Below are 18,541 nucleotides of genomic sequence, written 5' to 3'. Positions count from 1 at the left end.
CACCCTGAAGCTGTAACTGAAGGAGAAAATGTAACGATTTTGTGGGACTTTCCAGTACATACAGACCGAACCATCAAAGCCAATAAACCGGATATTGTTGTGAAAGACCAAAACAATAAAGTTTGCTTATTGATCGACATGAGCATCCTCTGTGATCATAATATCTCGGCGAAAGAGTTTGACAAGCTCAGAAAATATAAAGACCTGCTCATTGAAATTGAGAAAATGTGGCATCTCAAGGCGGTTACAATACCAGTGATCGTAAGAGCACTAGGAATGATCAAGAAGGGAACCGAAAATTATATGAGAATGATCCCTGGCTTACCATCCCTGCAAGAAGTGCAAAAGATTGTCTTAACTGATACATCACACGTATTGAGAAGAGCATTGTCGATGTGAGAACTATTACTACCCATGTATTTTAATTTAACTTTAAAAAAAAAAAATTTGAACGAACTAGTGAGTTTAGTTTAATGGCCTACCAATGTATACTATGAGTTTCTTTGCCCTAGGAGTCGGGAAGACACTCGGCAAGAAATGGAAGCAAATTTGAAAGAAGAGGAAAAAAAAAAGATAATAATAATAATAATAATAATAATAATAATAATAATAATGATAATAATGATATTACTAATTTTTCCTAATTTTGGCACAAGGCCTGTAATTTTGTGGACATTATCCCCAGTGCTGAACTGGTACTTATTTTATTCCCCCTGAAAGGATGAAAGATAGGTTGACCTTGGAAGAATTTGAACTCAGAATGTAAAACTGGAAGAAATGTTACTAAGCATTTTGTCTGACATACTAATGATTCTGTCAACTTACTGCCTTACCACTGCTAATAATAAAAAGTTTAAAGGAGGAACTTCTAGTTTGGATGGGTAAATATCCTTTCTACAAAGCTAGTTAAAGTTAAAAATGTCTTACTTTTAAATCAAGATGAATAATATTTTTGTGATGCATGTGTTGGACTCCTTGGCAGATCTGACGCATGTAACTAATGCAGTCTTCTTCTGTGAATGTGTAGTCATTTGAGATTAGGCGATCAAAGAGTTCTCCGCCACTGAGGCTGAAAATTAAAATAAATTCAATTAATTCATCATTTGCTTCTCAGTATTCAAAAATAATTCTTTTCAGAGAAGTGCACCAGCATAATAAAAGACATTAATTATGGAATAGTATATGAAGGAAATACATATAGTATGGAAAGACACTTCGCATGCAAAGTAGTTAATCTAAAATCAAATAATTTATATTCAGTGCAGTAGAATATGACAGAGGGAAAAGGTTCTAGAAATGCTTGTAATATATTTTAAAAATCAGCTGTTATATTGGTAACTGCTGAATAAATGTATTAAGAATGAATAGACATATTATCACTTGATTCTCACTGCTCTATGTGCACACCATAAATATCTTTTGACAAACCACTGTATGCCTCAGCATATAAGTTGTTTGTTGATTCCAACAGACAAGAGTTTGTGCCCTTGTAAGATTCATCAGTTTGAAGTAACTTCAACTGAAGAGACACAACATGAGGCTGAAACACCACATTGTCTTAAAGTACAATTATACTGGTGAATCTCATGTGTTATGAATACACATTGCTCATAAGGGAGAAAATGTTCTCTGATGACAAAAAAGCAGCAGTGATCAGATATTTATATTCGAATCTGCTAGAGTGTTTTAATAATGTGCTGTGTGAAGTCTATGAATTATTATCTAATGTATCTTTCCTGTATTATGACAGTAAAGTGGGGTTTGAGGAAATTTGGCTGATGTTTCTTACACTTCAACTAACCACTCAGAGTTTTATGTTTTGTCTTGTCTGGGTGAGAGAACTATTGATTTTTGATTATTACAGTTATTCCTTAAATACAGGGGAAAGAGAGAGAAGAGCCATATAACTGAGATATAAAAAAAGTGGCATTTAGCAGAGATTCATAGTTTTGCAGCCTTGTTGAATTACAAGATCCAGTAAATGTCTATTATCCTGATTTGATGTCACAGTTTCTATCCAGCTGAGGATGAACACTCACAGAACATGACTTTATTGGCCCATCATATGCCAAACTCCTGAGCATGCTGAATTGGCTCACAGGCAAATGGGTGTGAGTTGATCAATAAGTTAGTGCAATGAAAACTGAGGTGGATTCACAGGTAAAAAGAAACAAGAAGTTATAGTAAATTTACAGTGTATGTGTTTGCTTCTTTCCTACTAGCTTGCCACTTGAAAAATTAACTTTTAAAATTTCTTCTTTGCATTAAAGATTTAAAAACTTATGAAGGCCTTAAAACTTACAAAATTCAATTATTAAAAACTAAGAGACAAGAAACAAAATATAGGTTTTAATAAGTATTATTAAAAATACTTACAATTCAAGAATCATGACAATCTCTCCAGGTTGCTCAAAAGCTTCATGAAGCTGCAAAAGTTTGCGATGATGCAAGCAATTCATGATATAAATCTCATGTTCAACGGCTTCTTTCTCATGTGGCCTACACTTTATGAATTTTGCTGCCCAAACTTTACCAGTAGCTCTCTCAACTGCTCGATGCACAACTCCAAAGGCACCGCTGAAATTAAAAGTAAATTAAAAATTCTTTCTAATATTAGCAAAAGGCCTGAAATTTGGGGGATGGGGTTAATTATACCATCAACCCTAATATTTGATTGGTATTTTTTATCATTTTAGGAAAGGATGAAAGGCAAAGTCAGCCTCAAAAAAATTTTAATTCAGAGCATAAAGCATCAGAAGAAATGCCATTTTATTTGACACTCTAATGATTCTGCAACTCACCACCTTTAAAAAAGTAAATTAGATATGATATTAATTATCATCTGAATTAAAATCATTTATTTTAGATTATATTCATTACATCATAGTATGTCTACAATAGAAGTACAAATTTTCAAATAAGACTAGTTATGTTAACACAAGTGACTGAAGAAAAGCAGAGGATAATGACTTTGTTATTGGTTCTCAGGGTAGAATTTGGGATTATCTCACAAGGAATAAAATCTTTCCATCACATTGGAAAATCTTAATGGTCATGCTTGATGCTTGATATGTTCTCTCTTAAGAAGAGAAATTTATCTGATCACTCCAACCAATATCTGTGGAGATATATCTAGTCTATGGAAACAACAAAGTGATTAATGCTCAAGGAAGCAGACACTATGATTCATTAATTATTTCCAACTACTGAGAGGCTATAAAAACATAAACCACCATCTTCTTCATCATCAAAAACATTATAAGCCACCATCTTCCTCATCATGAAAAGTTCAACCTCTTTAGTGACAACCAATATAACTCTCTCACCTTGAGGGTGTCCTTGAGAAACTTTATGAAAGTAAAATATTTAGCTTTATCTATCAGAAGAACCTCATAGTTGTCTGCCAATGAACTTGCTCAGTCTATCATCACTTGATCAGGTGTTTTGCATATTAGATTGATCAACATATACCAACAGAGATCTTTCTGATCTACTTGCTATTTTTAATCCAACACATTCCTATGCAGATGATTCCTTTTCAGTCCTTCTTAACTTTCTGCACACTAGCCTCAGCTTTATGCAACCTAAACATCCCATACCACTTCTATATGTCTTCCATTAATATACAAGCCTTGAAATATGTATTATATGGGAGATATGACAAACAATCCACCTTTAAAAGCACCTATATACAATCATTAAAATATCTAAAATAAACAGGAGTGGCTGTGTGGTAAGTAGCTTGCTTAACAACCACATGGTTCCGGGTTCATTCCCACTGCATGGTACCTTGGGCAAATGTCTTCTACTATAGCCTTGGGCCAACCAAAGCCTTGTGAGTGGATTTGGTAGAGAGAACCGAAAGAAGCCTGTCGTATATATATATATATATATATATATATATATGTATGTATGTATGTGCGTGCATATGTTTGTGTGCCTGTGTTTGTTCTCCCAACATTGGTTGAAAACCGATATTGGTGTGTTTACATACCCGTAACTTAGCACTTTGACAAAAGAGACTGATAGGATAAGTACCAAGCTTACAAAGAATAAGTCCTAGGGTCGACTTGCTTGACTAAAGCTGGTGCTCCAACATGGCCACAGTCAAATGACTGAAACAAGTAAAAGAGTAAAGAGGCTTGTGCTACACCTTCCTTATCCATGAAAAACACTTCTTAGAAACAGTCAATTTCTGCAAATGCTTGACCTCAAATCCCTAACAAAATGTTATAGATGTAAAAATCTATCAACACTTGTTAGCTCAGTTGGAACTAACATTAGAATACTGAAATGGTGCTATGCTATAAACAGAAACATCCAAAACAATATTGCTCCTCCAAAATGCCACTCAGTCCATTAAAATAACATCACACTACAACCACTACTACAGAGATATATTATTTCATTGTTCTCTCCTCTACCTCAACACACTACCACAGACACACTATTTTTTTGTTAACCCTTTTCTACTTCAACATACACCAATTTCTAATCCAGAGACACATTACTTTTTCAGTCTGTCCTTTTTACTTCTCTTATAATACCTTCTGCTCCTCTCAGCTAGTAGGTTACATACCTATACTGCCAAGGTCCCCTCAATACACATATCTCACCATTTCTAGTGTGCCTGAAAGGCAAAGCACACACTAAGCACATTTCCAATCGGTCATTCTCAGAACTGTAAACCAATAGAATCTTTTTCTATCAACATTGATCTCACTAGGCTGGAAGTGTCTTCCACTTCTACAACTGAATAAAAAACATAAATATACAGACAAATCAAAGCTGACATGCAAAAAATTAAGACCAAAATGGCACTTACCGACCCAATTCTTCGTAAATAATATATTTACTGAGGACACCACCTATGATTCTATCAGTGTCGAGTGATTTATCTTCCTTATTTGAATCATCTAAAATAAAACAAATGTAAACAATGGATTGCCTGACTATAAAACAAGAGAAAAATGACACTCATAGAAATACCAAACTATGTTAAATGCCATAAACCACACTTTCCCTATTGCCATACACATCTGTGTATATATCAACATTTTCAGACTAATTTTCTTAATGCATAATTGGGGTGGGAAGTGGAGTGAACACAACTTAAATTTGCAGGTGTTGCACAAAGGCCCAACATTTTTAGTTTTAGTTTTAGTTTTTAAAGTAAAAAGTTCCCCCACCTATTAATCATATGTTTAAAAATGGTTTTTAAAAAGTATCAAGTTATACTCAAGTATATTAGTAAGGTTTAACTTCCAAACATGTAACCATAATAAGTTGCAGGAATCACAGCTTAACTCTTTAGCATTCAGATTACTCTGTCAAATGCTTATTTATTCATATTATTTTGAATTGATCATGCACTATCTCATAGTTTAGAGATCGTGATGATATGATTGTTTATTTTTAGAATAACATTACAGGGAGTGTATGAGAGGCCAAATCTGGTTGGCTTAAAGATAAAACTGGTAGAGTATTTTGGCCAGATATGGTGGGTTTAAATACAAAAGGGTTAAAGCTAAAAATATGCTGGTAAAGAATATGAATGAAATAATTAAACAAGTCATTAAGAAATTAGAATATTTTAAGGGAGAAGAAATAAGAAATCGAAATGTTTCATATTTTTTCCTTTGTGAAGTCATTCATTCATTTCTGCTCACCTTGACAGGACACCTGGACACCTCATCCTCATTATTTATCCCATTGCAGGTCATTCATACCTTCTCTCCTAGATGTGAGTAACCATCTAGCTACTTTTACAAGAACCAGTGCTGCACCAGCCTCTTATACTTGAAGTCCTTGTACCCTAGCATAAAGCCACCCCATCTACCACCACCACCTTGGAAATCATTGCCATGCAAGTTGCATGCTGACATCATTTGTGTCAGTGACATAAAAAAGCACTCAATACACACTGTAAAGTAGTTAGCATTAGGAAAGGCATCCAGCTGTAGAAATCACACTAAAGCAGATACTGAAGTACAATGCTGTTCTTGGACCTACTGGATCCTGTCAAACCATCCAATCCATGCCAACTTAGAACACAGATGTTGAATAAGGTTTAAGGAAATGAAATCTCTTCAACCAAAAAAAAGAAAGTAAAAAACTCAAACAAAACTAGTAAAAGATTAGAATCTATACTACACCTGATTTTTGTTATTGGTTTCAAATTTTGGCACAAGAACAATAATTTTTGGGGAAGGGTAGTTGTTCAACTGATACTTATTTTGTGACCCCAAAAGATGAAAGGCAAAGTTGACCTCAGTGGAATTTGAATGCAAGGACGGATAAAATGCCATAAAGCATTTTGCCTGGAGTGCTTACAATTCTGCCAGCGTGTTACCTTTCACCAGACTTTAATATTAACAGCAGTTCATAAGATATAATCTATTTAACCTCATTATCAAATTGAAGCATTTGAACAATGGTGCTGTAGACACATTCTCAAAATAAGCTGGATGAATAAAAGAACTAATGAGTGGGTCCTTTGCAAGATAAAGTGCCTGGAAAGATTGTTAAATATTACCATGAAAAGAAATTAGAGCTCCAATGACTATATACTTAGAAGGTAAAACCTTGACAAGTTCTTGTTAGCAGGTACGGCATATGACAAAAGAACAAGAGGATGACATAAAACCAGATTAGCAATAAAATCAAGGAAGCTAGTTTTACAAAACTTTGTAGACTGGCACAAGACAGACATGGGTGGAGGGCTGCTGCAGCTCAATTATTTGAGCCTTCCATTTAGAGAACTCCATTATCATATGCTGATCTTTTTACCATTTTCAGCTCAAGTTTACTACCAAATCTAAGAAATCATTTTACTTTGTACACTCCCATTTAAAATTCTTCATAAAACATAATTTTTAAAATTTAAAACTTTAATTTTTAAGGCTTTGTCAGCAGAGGAAGGGCAATGGCCCTTATGAATTTACCAGACCAGGAACTTTGACTGAAAAAAAAAGGCTTTGCTGGGTTAAATGGGGATGTTAAACCACATGATGGTAGCTTAAGTCTACAACTACTAAACAGGAACATTTTCTATGATAGGCTTCCACAACTTTTCCATCGGTAAACTTCACTCTTTGATAGAAACTAGTCTTTGATAGAAAACAATTGTCTCAGGTGGTGCACAGCAGAATCAAACACAAACCCATTTAACCTTTTAGAGATCAATCACTCTTGGACCTATGATTTAAAGTGATGTAGATCAAAAATATGTAGAGAGGGAAATATAAAAAGGATGATGTTTTAGTTAAACACTTGAAAATTAAAAACTGCCAAATTACTTACATAATTCGTCAGAGCTGGTTTTTTCCTTAACTTCTTCCTTAATAAGAATTTCACAATGTTTGCTTGGTTCACTAACACCCAATGCATTTTCAGCACGGACACGAAATTTGTATTTCTTATTTCTTTCAGAATAATTTATTGTTGCCTGACAAGTATTTGTTGACATTGCATACCTCCATATTCCTGTTACTAAGTCACATTTCTCTATAATATAGCCATTAGTCGAAGTTTCAATGGTTGATTCTGGCCAGCAAATCTCAATTGAATGGTTTGTTACATTAGTAACAGTTGGTTTCCCAGGAGTTTTTGGTTTTCCTGTGTTATCAACATAATAATGAAAATAATTAATATAGTCTATTTTCTTAAAAAACTAAATATTTGTGATTGAAAAATCAGAAGAAAAATATTCAGTTTACTGCAAAAACAAAAGAAAGATTATTTTTGTTTCAAATATATTCTGTTACACTATTAGAAATTACATTACCATAGGCATGACAGTGTGGCTAAGAAGCTAACTTTCCAACCACATGGTTTCCAGTTCAGGCCCACAGCATGGCATCATGGGTAAGTCTTCTGCTACAGCCCCACTAATGCCTTGCAAATGAATTTTGTAAGCCATGTATATGAGAGAAGGAGAAAACCTCTTCGGTCATGAATGGCTATGGGATAGTACCTTGAAAATAACCCTCTGTGGCACAAGTCTGAGCAAAGTTGTTTATGGAAGACCAGCAGTCACCCATGCATACCAACCTCCCTTCTCCACACCACCGATGTTATCCAAGGGAAAGGCAAAGGCCAATATAGCATGGCATCAGTGACATCGCAATTCATTTCTACAGCTAAATGAACTGGAGTAACATAAAATAAAGTGTCTTGCTCAAGAACACAATACACAACCCAGACTGGGAATTGAACTCACTACCTCATGATTGTAAGCCTGACATTTTAACCACCGAGCCATGCACCTTCATTATATATGTTTATATATATATACACACGCACGCACGCGCACACACACACACACATGTATATATATATATATATATTAAAAAGCTTTTTGTGCATTAAAGCTTATGGGAGTCCCAACTTCATATAAAGGACTTGGGGTAATTTTTTGCCTTGGTAATTAAAATATTTCAATGATAATTACCAGACATAAAAATCAATACCAGGGGCAATTTTTTCAACTAAACTCTTCGAGGTAGTGCCCCAGCATGATGGAAACAAGTAAAAGGTTACAGATAAAGAAGCTGTTAATGTTTTGGCGGAATTCTGGTTTAAGCACTCCATATAACCACTCATAAATTATATAAGATCCCACTGATGGAATGCAAAACATATCTACAACATAGCAAACGACAAGGTTACTCTCAGTAGACCTGTTGCTCTTTTCTATTTACTATCATGAATAAATTAAACTTACCAATAATTGTGATAGGAATATCAACAGAATCATTTCCATGAAGATTATTGACATATAAATGATAAACCCCGGCATCAGCTTTCGAAACTTTTTGTACCACGAGAGTTGTATATTTTTCTAGATTTCTAATACAAGTATGCCGATTGTTCTTGATTGTTTTGCCATCTTTAGACCAAAGAATAACAGGCCGAGGTTTACCAAAGAATTGGATGCTAATTTTCATTGTGTCTCCTTCAAAATATCTTAGTCCTTTCTTGTAATAATCAGAGAGTTTGACTTTGGCAGGGGCTATAAAATAGAGTTGATATTTTTGAAAACAAAAGGAAGAAAAAGAAACAAGAAATTTCATTATTAACTAATGTTTCATAATTATAGTAAATAATTACAGAAGGACTTATGATTTCAACGAATATCAGTTAAAGACACACGCACATACACATACATGCATGCACACATGCATATATATGCATACTATATAAGCAACTTATGATAAATATTCTATACTTTTTATGTTGTACATTTGAATTCCATTCTTCCTATTTTATTATTCACAGAGGCATAAAATCATAGCACTGGCTATATGTTGAGTTGTTGTGCAGTGAGTGATTTCAAAAAAATAAATATCTTGCTGAGATGAAATAAAATTGTACTATCTAGTTCAAGATTATGTGTACATGTACACATGTGATGTGTATGTATATGTGTATATGTATATATGCATGTACATATTAAACATAACCATGACTTGCAAACAAGTATAATTTGACAACATATACCAAGCTGCCTTTGCTAATTGTTTTTAGTGCATTATAATCACAAAAAAGCATAAATACTTTTTTGGCCCTTCCAACCCTTGACTCAGCAAAGCATAACTTTTAAAATAAGGTCTTTTCATAATCTTTGTAACCTTACTTTGGTAAATGTTAAAGAAAAGAAAAAATTTACATTAAAAAAAATATTATTAATAAACTTCTCTTACCATAAACATCTAATTTTCCTTTGCTACAAGCAGATCCCACTTTGTTCTTTGCTCGGCATTCTATATCTCCAGAATCATCATAATCCACATTGTTTATGGTCAACAATTGTTCATTTCCAACAGTGTCAATCTTATGTTTGCGCCCATTGAAGATTTGACAACAGCTCTTGTACCTTTAGAGAAGAAATAGTGGACTTATAATTTGAAATCTTGACAAGCATCATGTTAAGAACTTTGCATATTCATATATAGATATATACACAGGCATCTTTCACATTATGGAATTCTGCATTCTTCAAAATCTTAATGAAATGTAGAATTCTATTGCATAGAGTTTGTTTTCTTATTGGTTTCCATGTTATCAGCTTGAGATGCAAGATAACAGAATTTTTAATGGAAAAAATCACAACCAAGTTTCTATCTCAATATTGCAATGCTGGGAAAGAGATCTTCAACATTTGCATATGCAAAAGAAAATTTATACTCAGGCACAGACACTCTCCTCGTATTCCCTATCATTCTCCAGTATGTTCTTTGCTCAACATACTCCATGGACCAACTTTATATGTCATTATACATAATGGATTTAATTTCTTCTCACTTTTTCTCACTAATATCTCCCCTCAACCTTTCTGCAATTTCCAGTATTTTTCATTAATTTTCACCCATTCTCTTCTTTCTTTTTCCTTCTTACATCTTGTCTCTGTCTCTCTTCCTTCTCACACTTTCTCCCTCTCCTGTTACCACTTTATCATTTAATACATGTGAGTGGATATTTATGAATTATCCAGGGAAATATAATAATAAAGTGATAAAGGAGAAAGCTCTTCTCTCAAGCAACAACAGCTTTTAGTCAATCATACTGATCCTAGAACATATTTCAATGTAGCATTTCTCAGCCTTTATTGGAGGATTGGTTAAGTTTTACTCCCATTCCTTTTGTCTACAAGGACTTAATACATCAATTTACATCGAAAAAATCCCACAAGTTCTCACACAAGCATACATATATGTAACACATTCTAACCATCAGAGTTTTCCTTTATTAAGAATGATCTATCAATGTTTGAAAGTATAGTTGTATAGTTATATACTATACCAGTAACACTTCCAGCTGAACATTTCTTTTATAGATGGGGATGTTCTACTGTTTCTGTAGTATTATGTCTCAGAGAAACATATGTCAATGATATTTTCATGCAGTTGCTTTACATTATGAATACATATAGGTAAACATATTTATGCATATGCAACAGTTTCAGATTTAATTCTTAGTATTAAGAATAAAAGTTTGCTATACTTCAGCTTTTTAAAAAAGAAGGAAAGATTTATATGAGTCAGAGAAATCTTACCATGTTATATTTGGAGTAGGAATACCAACCACTTCACAAGAAAACTCAGCTGATTTTCCCCATTCCACACAAATGTCTTGGATTTCATCCTTGAAATAAGGTGGCTCACTGACTGGAATATAAGGTTATTTCTATGACAATAATATCATTTACAGAATATAGAACCACACACTCATAAACACTAATAAAAATTGTTCCAGTAGTATCAAATTTCAAAGATAAATCAATATAAAGTAATATACCTTCTTTTATCTTGAAAAGTATCAAAAGCGTTGATGGTGAAGGGTCACTTAATCCTACAGAATTAATAGCCCTTACTCGAAAGTGATAGGTTGAGTTCTCTTGCAAGTTCTCAACGATATATTTGGTATCTGTCACTGGAACTTCATTTACTATTGTCCAGAAGTTGCCTGCCCTTTCAGTTTTCTCTATTTGATAACCAATGATCGAAAATCCACCATCATCCAATGGAACATCCCATGACATTTTAATTGAGCTTTCTCCAAACCTAATTACTTCAGGGCATTTTGAAGGAGCAAGTGGAACTCCTGTTGGGTAAAAAACACATTACATTGATAAATAAATTTAATCTATGCAATATTATTGCATAAATCAACTCAAAGTTCAAATTCCTCATGTGTTCTTTCAGAGTGATGAAAGATCATGAATGTATTTATATATGTGCATATACATACACACATACATATATATATGTGTGTGTGTATGCACTTATGTGTGTATGTACATGTATGTATATATATGTATATATATATATATATATATATATACACATATATATATGTATATATATATATATATATGTATGTATGTATGTATCTATGCATGTATGTATGTATGTATGTATGTATACAGAAAAATATATAGTGAGAGAGAGAGAGAGAGAGAGAGAGAGAGAGAGAGAGAGAGAGAGAGATGTGGCAGGCGTTTATGTGCATGTTTCCTGAAAAAAAAATAATGATTAAGGCTAAGCTGAGATAACACAAGGAGTTTCTTCCAGGAAATATTATTAGAATGTATATGGTTCAACTGTTTGATTTAATGTGTTAAGAAGATAAATTTTCCTATTTAAAAATGTGTTTTAATTAAATAAATATGCAAACAACATTTGACAGGTAAAGTTTAATATTGTTGTTTAAAAAAAACCAACAATATACCAAATTTTGTGCAGGATAGTGATTTAATGGAGTAGTAAAATTTACATTAAAGTAACATGCTTTTAGATCATTAGCAGAATGATGTTCATGAGAAAAATAATAATAACACATCCTAAAGAGATGCAAATTAAGAATATTTGAAAGGAAAAATATAATTCATGCTTCAAGGTTTGAAAAAAAAAAGAAAAAAAAGAATTTTCAAAAGGATAAGCTGAATAAATATTCAAAAACTGACAAAACAGAAACATGCTGAACATATTTTAAAACTCAATATATTGAAAAAAAGCATTAAAAAATCCAGATATTTTACGTATATAGTTGACTTACATGGAAATACTGCATTGAATAAGAGATATGTAAAAAAGAGTATATCATAGTCTTGCACATATAGCCACTAACAATGTAAGCAAAAGATGCATACATAAAAACAAACAGGTTTACATACATACTTAAACCCTTTATGTTTTCTATCTGGTTGCCAGCCATGGGACATCTGTACAAAGTAAATGTGAATGATTCATTCAGGCCTCCAGTCTCACATAGCTCACATTCAATATTTTCAGTTCACAATACTTGGTATTTGCAATAGTATTTTGAACATAGCAATGAAAGGCTGAAGAATGAAAGGAATTATAAAAGTATAACTGTAAGGGCTGTGAAATATTACTAGCTATTTCCAAGTGAAAGATTATGACCACTGTATTTTCAAAGATACCATATGTGTCACAATTTCTTGTTAGATTGTCTACCCTATTCCATGCAATTCATTTATTGTAAATTATATTGTTATACAAAAATGATTTGTCAGGTTTTTAATTACCAGCACCTTTCAGAAAATTGGTTTATTGTCTTCTATGGGGTTTTTTCATTTGCTTTTTTTTTCTAAAGGTACATTAAGCCTTTGATATATAAAAGGTATATTGTTTAAAAAAAGGCTTAATTGTTTAAGCTTTTATTTTCATGTGCATAGTAAAATAAATTTATGTATCTGGTAAGGAAATGTCCAGAAATGAAACACCAAATCTTAAGAATAATGAATGTATGAAGCAGAGGGAACAGCTTTATTTGCAGCTGAAAAGAATTCAGTCTTTACCTAAATATTTAAGCAAAATTAGTTGTCTAGTGACAAGACTCAATGGTCATATATACCTTGAAATTTATAAATAAGCATTCAAATGATTATGCTTACAGAATAGGGATTTTTCAACAACTGGTTAGAATTCTCTTTGGGGAAGATTTGAATCAAATTTCTTTGATATAATTGCAAATAAATGAAAGGCAGGAGACGTAATCATTGAGTCAAAGTTTGAAACGTTTCTCTATTTGAATATCTAATTATTTGATGATTGCTTTGCTGAAAATTTTCAGTAACAGTAAGTGAAATAAAATCAATTTTACATACTCACACACTTGCTTACATATATGTCTAAGTGCTGTTAACATGTGATGTGATATGTATGTATGTATGTATGTATGTATGTATGTATGTATGTATGTATGTATGTATGTATGTATGTATGTATGCATGCATGCATGTATGTATGTATGCATGTATGTATGTATCATCATTTAACGTCCACCTTCCATGGGATGGTGTGTGTGCATGCATGTGTTTTTGTGTGTGTGTATGTATGTATATATGTATGTATGTATGTATGTATGTATGTATGTATGTATGTATGTATGTATTATATCATTAGTATGAATGACACAAAAATTATTCATATATTCATGAATGATGAGCAGAAAAATTTTCATATTCAACATTATAATTTATGGTTATAAAGATGTGTTAAATACTTGTAAAACCAAACAAAATATTTATTCAAAATGTTTTCAAAATATAACATTCAATGTTAGTTCAAAACTAAAGAAAACTAATAATAATCTAGAAATGAACCAGTTCTAGTGTAATTCAGTTATCAATAGCATCACCAAAGCATGCAAAGTTACCAAGGCTCTGAAATGAAAAATTTAAAACTGATAAACTGGTTTATAAAGACAACATACATAAGGTGTTTGTTAAAATGCAAGTATACATATAACTTTTGTTAATTATTCTGTAAAAAATTAATTGTTTTTAATTGGTTCGAAATAAAAATTACTCACTTTATAAATAGAGTAAAGTTACTGGAAAATACTATTTAATGAAGAAGGTTTTTATATCAAATATATGCATAAAATTAAGGAGAAAGTATATATATATATATATTTATGCATGTGTGTGTGTGTATGTGTGTGTATGTGTGTATATATATATATATATATATATATATATATATATATATATATGCATGTAGCATTAACAAAATGGTATGTGAAAAAATCAGGAAGTTCTTTGAAATATTAGCAGCATAATTAAATATGGCTTTTACTAGAAAGGAAAATTTGGCAATTGACATGGTTCCCAAGGAGCTTTGTTCATAGTCTATGATACCTTTAATTTATATTCTTTTATTCTTTTATTTGTTTCAGTCATTTGACTGCAGCCATGCTGGAGCACCACCTTTAGTCGAGCAAATCGATTCCAGGACTTGTTCTTTGTAAGCCTAGTACTTATTCTATCAGTCTCTTTTGTCAAACCACTAAGTTATGGGGACATAAACACACCAGCATCGGTTGTCAGGTAATGGTGGGGTGACAAACATAGACACACAAACATATAGACACACACACAGACAGACAGACACACACACAGACACACACACATATGCACATGTACACACACACACACTCACACACACATATACGACAGGCTTCTTTCAGCTTCCGTCTACCAAATCCACTCACAAGGCTTTGGTCAGCCCAAGGCTGTAGTAGAAGATACCTGCCCAAGGTGCCATGCAGTGGGACTGAACCCAGAACTATGTGGTTGGTTAGCAAGCTACTTACCACATAGCCACTCCTGCACCTATGTAGGATTTAATTTGATTATTTTGTCCCAAAATTGAAAGTTACTAACTTAATAATGCAAAAAAATACTGATTTTAATATAATTTAAATGAAATTCAAAATTATAAGTTTCCAGCAAAATTTGATACATGAAATGTGTATGCATGTGCACATCCACACATGTTTGTGTATATATACACATATATACATAGGTGCAGATGTGTGGTTAAGAAGCTTGCTTCCCATCCACGTGGTCTAACTTTCAGTCCAACAACATAGAAACTTGGGAAAGTGTCTTCTACTATGGCCACAGGCAGATCAAAACTTATAAGTGGATTTGGCAGACAGATACTAAAGGAGGTCTATTGTATGTGTGTGTGTGTGTGTGTGTGCACGTGCATGCATGTGTGTTTGTGTTTGTTTCCATCCTTCTTGATAACAAGTGTTGGTTTGTTTACATCTCTGTAACTTACCAGTTTGGCAAAAGAGACCAATAGAATAAGTAGTGGGCTTTAAAAATAGTACTGGTGTTGATTTATTTGACTAAATCTTTTAGGACAGTATCCCAATCCAATGACTGAAACAAGTAAAAGATAGATACAATGTGATGTGATGATTTATATCTAAGATTTGATGTTTGTGTTTTGTAACAATAAATAGGTATAAGCATAATGTACATATTGTGCTGTTTGGTTCCTGCTTCTTATCTATTGATTTCCAGGCAGCATTTATGTTTTATAACAGTTGATACTACCAGATTCAGTGGTACTGCTTAAGTGTTGAAATTGATATCTGTTAGGCAGCTGAAGATGGAATGTATACATTTGATGTGCTTGTGATGTTTTTGTTTCTTTTGTGTGTGTGTGTGTGTGTGTGTGTGTGGTGTGTGTGTGTGTGGTGTGTTGGATGTGAATGTTTGTTACTTGTGTTCTCATGGCTCTAAGTTGCCCTTTATTGAAATTCTAGTTCTTGTGTGCTCTTATGTTTGATCTCATTTAGAGAATTCTTGGTTTATGGTGGTTTTGTGGTATATATTATATCTTGTGGTGATATTATGTGATTGTCTTTCATCAGGATTCTAATTCTGGTAAGGACTATGCTTGTTTAGTGGTTTGTAGTTTCTAGAGGTCTTCTTGTTTATATGTATGTATGTATGTACATATTTATGTATGTATGTATGTATGTATGTATGTATGTATGTATGTAGTATGTATGTATGTATGTATGTATGTATGTATGTACATATGTATGTATGTACATATGTATGTATGTATGTATGTATGTATGTATGTATATGTGTATGTATGTATGTATATATGCATGTATGCATGTGTATGAGTGTGTGTGTGTGTGTGTGCATCTATATTTCTTTTATCAAGAATGCTGTCAAAAAACTAGAACCCAATAAATACAGTATTAATTCTAAGAGACAATGTTTTGACTGGATTACATAAAAAGTTAATAGTCTGTATATTTAAAGAAATTACTAATTACTCTCTGATATTTTCACCTTAAGAGAAGACACTGATGAGTGCCATTTATATCAGGAAAATACCTACTTACTCGTGCGAAATTTAATATGTATGGGTGAGGTGAGAGTACAAGGTTCACTGGTACCATACTGATTTGATGCTGATACTCGAACTAAAAGTATATCATCATCAGATAAATTCTTCAGCTGATAGTGAAGCATATAAGGAGGCAATCGAGCTTCCTTTTTCCAGAATTTTCTTTCTATATGCTTAATTTCTAAAAGATAGCTGGTCACTGAAGCATTCCTTGGTTCTTTCCATGATAAAGTCACAGAGTCATAGTTCACATCATCAACAACAATATTTTCAGGAGGTGGTGGTGGTTCTAAAATGAATACATATATTATACATTATTTTTAACAAAATAATTAAATCTTTTAGATTATGAAATATCTTACCTTTAATGTCAAAAGGAAGTTTCCTGCAGCTTTTCGAAAATAATTTTCTTTTACCTGAAATGTTTACCATTACTATGGAATGCTTTTAAATTTAAAACTATTTCATATATTAATACTTTTATATATTATTTATCAGAATAGTTATTTGAATTAGTAAATAACATTTCCTCTCAATTTGTCTTTAACAAAGCTTAAAACATATTAAATTTAATAACAAAACAAAATAATAAGATTTATAACCATCACATTATAAATGAAAGCAATCCTTTTAGATACAAAAATAAAGGAAAGAAAATATTTATTAAAAGTTTACCATGTACCATTTTCCCAAGAAATCAAAAGCATTCATTTACTACTTACATTGGAAATTAGTAAATAACCATGAAGGATAGACAGTGTAAGCACCAGTTTGGTGCAGAAATGAGTTACAGATAAAACTGCACATCATTACTTAATATTACTTGATTCATTTCTCACAGATTATCTCTAGAACAGATTAGAATTTGAGGCAGTAGGTGAGAGTCTGTCTATGTAGGAAATAATGGAAATAAGATCAAAAAATTTTTCAGATTTTATTAGGAGAGTTCTTTATGCTGTAGATCACAACACACGTTTCAATCACTACATCAAATCAACAAACTCCTCACAAAAAAATATATGATGTCTGCAGCAACTTCCTCCCTACATGCCATCCTAAGTTCCATTACCATCAATAAAACACTTGCTTATACACAAACTATTAAGTATCTCCTTAAGAAGCAAAGCAAAATGCTGACCAGCAACATATTTTCCAGGTTACCAAGCATATAATAGTATGCAACAAATTTCAATTAGAAATAGAAATGTTCAAAGTGAAACACTGCAAGGATCTGTCCTTATGTACTTTCTCTAAACTTCTGTTTTTCAAGGCAGCCATCACTGCTGAATAAATATGGCATGGTTATATGTACCATGCATTTGGCAATTGTTTTAAGTGAGTATGTAGTTGTGAGAAGACAGAGACACCTCTTGATTCTCCCTTCCTTTTCACATAGTTGTTGAGAGTATAGTCACTGTCGTGATCACAAATAAATACCACAATGTCACCAAAGATACCATTAAACTATCCACAACTAGAATCAAGGATAGACCTCCCCTATACCACTTCTAATTGGTTGTTGCATGTCAATGAAGGCAAACACCACGTCATGCCAACATCACCCTAGCCAGACAAGGTCATCATTTCTGAAGTAACAAAACAACTCATGCTGGAAAATACAAAGCCATGGAAAGAGAATATTTAAGAAGTGTCTCAGAACAGATCCTTGAAGGCACATTAACGAGGTGAAGACACACCATAGAGGGGACTGATCAAGGTTTTCCAAGATGCTTACTGTGCAAAGTTCTGTACTGATTAGGATTTGCAGGGAAAGCAAAGGAAAAGACCAATCAATCTATTATCAGCTTCAAGCCAACCAATGCCTTGTGAGTGAAACTGGTAGATGGAAA

The 18,541-nt window shown here is 32.7% G+C and overlaps 1 protein-coding gene across 1 annotated transcript in view; it reads right to left on the bottom strand.

Annotated features, from left to right (window-relative positions):
* Nucleotides 1-16,964, bottom strand: part of LOC115225273 (myosin light chain kinase, smooth muscle) — a 36,111-nt gene extending 19,147 nt beyond the window's left edge. Inside the window, exons 1-9 of the mRNA XM_036515495.1 lie at nt 16,687-16,964; nt 11,299-11,604; nt 11,057-11,168; nt 9,705-9,877; nt 8,726-9,013; nt 7,303-7,617; nt 4,826-4,916; nt 2,377-2,577; nt 928-1,069 (exon numbers count right to left, since the gene is read on the bottom strand). Of these exons, the coding sequence (XP_036371388.1) occupies nt 928-1,069; nt 2,377-2,577; nt 4,826-4,916; nt 7,303-7,617; nt 8,726-9,013; nt 9,705-9,877; nt 11,057-11,168; nt 11,299-11,604; nt 16,687-16,816 (1,758 nt within the window). The 5' untranslated portion in view covers nt 16,817-16,964. The remainder of the gene's footprint in view (nt 1-927; nt 1,070-2,376; nt 2,578-4,825; nt 4,917-7,302; nt 7,618-8,725; nt 9,014-9,704; nt 9,878-11,056; nt 11,169-11,298; nt 11,605-16,686) is intronic.
* Nucleotides 16,965-18,541: the final 1,577 nt, after the last annotated feature.

The sequence above is a fragment of the Octopus sinensis genome, linkage group LG2 (assembly GCF_006345805.1).
Source record: "Octopus sinensis linkage group LG2, ASM634580v1, whole genome shotgun sequence".
Classification (NCBI taxonomy): Eukaryota; Metazoa; Mollusca; class Cephalopoda; order Octopoda; family Octopodidae; genus Octopus; species Octopus sinensis.
Note: the sequence above shows the minus strand (reverse complement) of the source record. Positions and strands in the feature narration are given on the sequence as shown.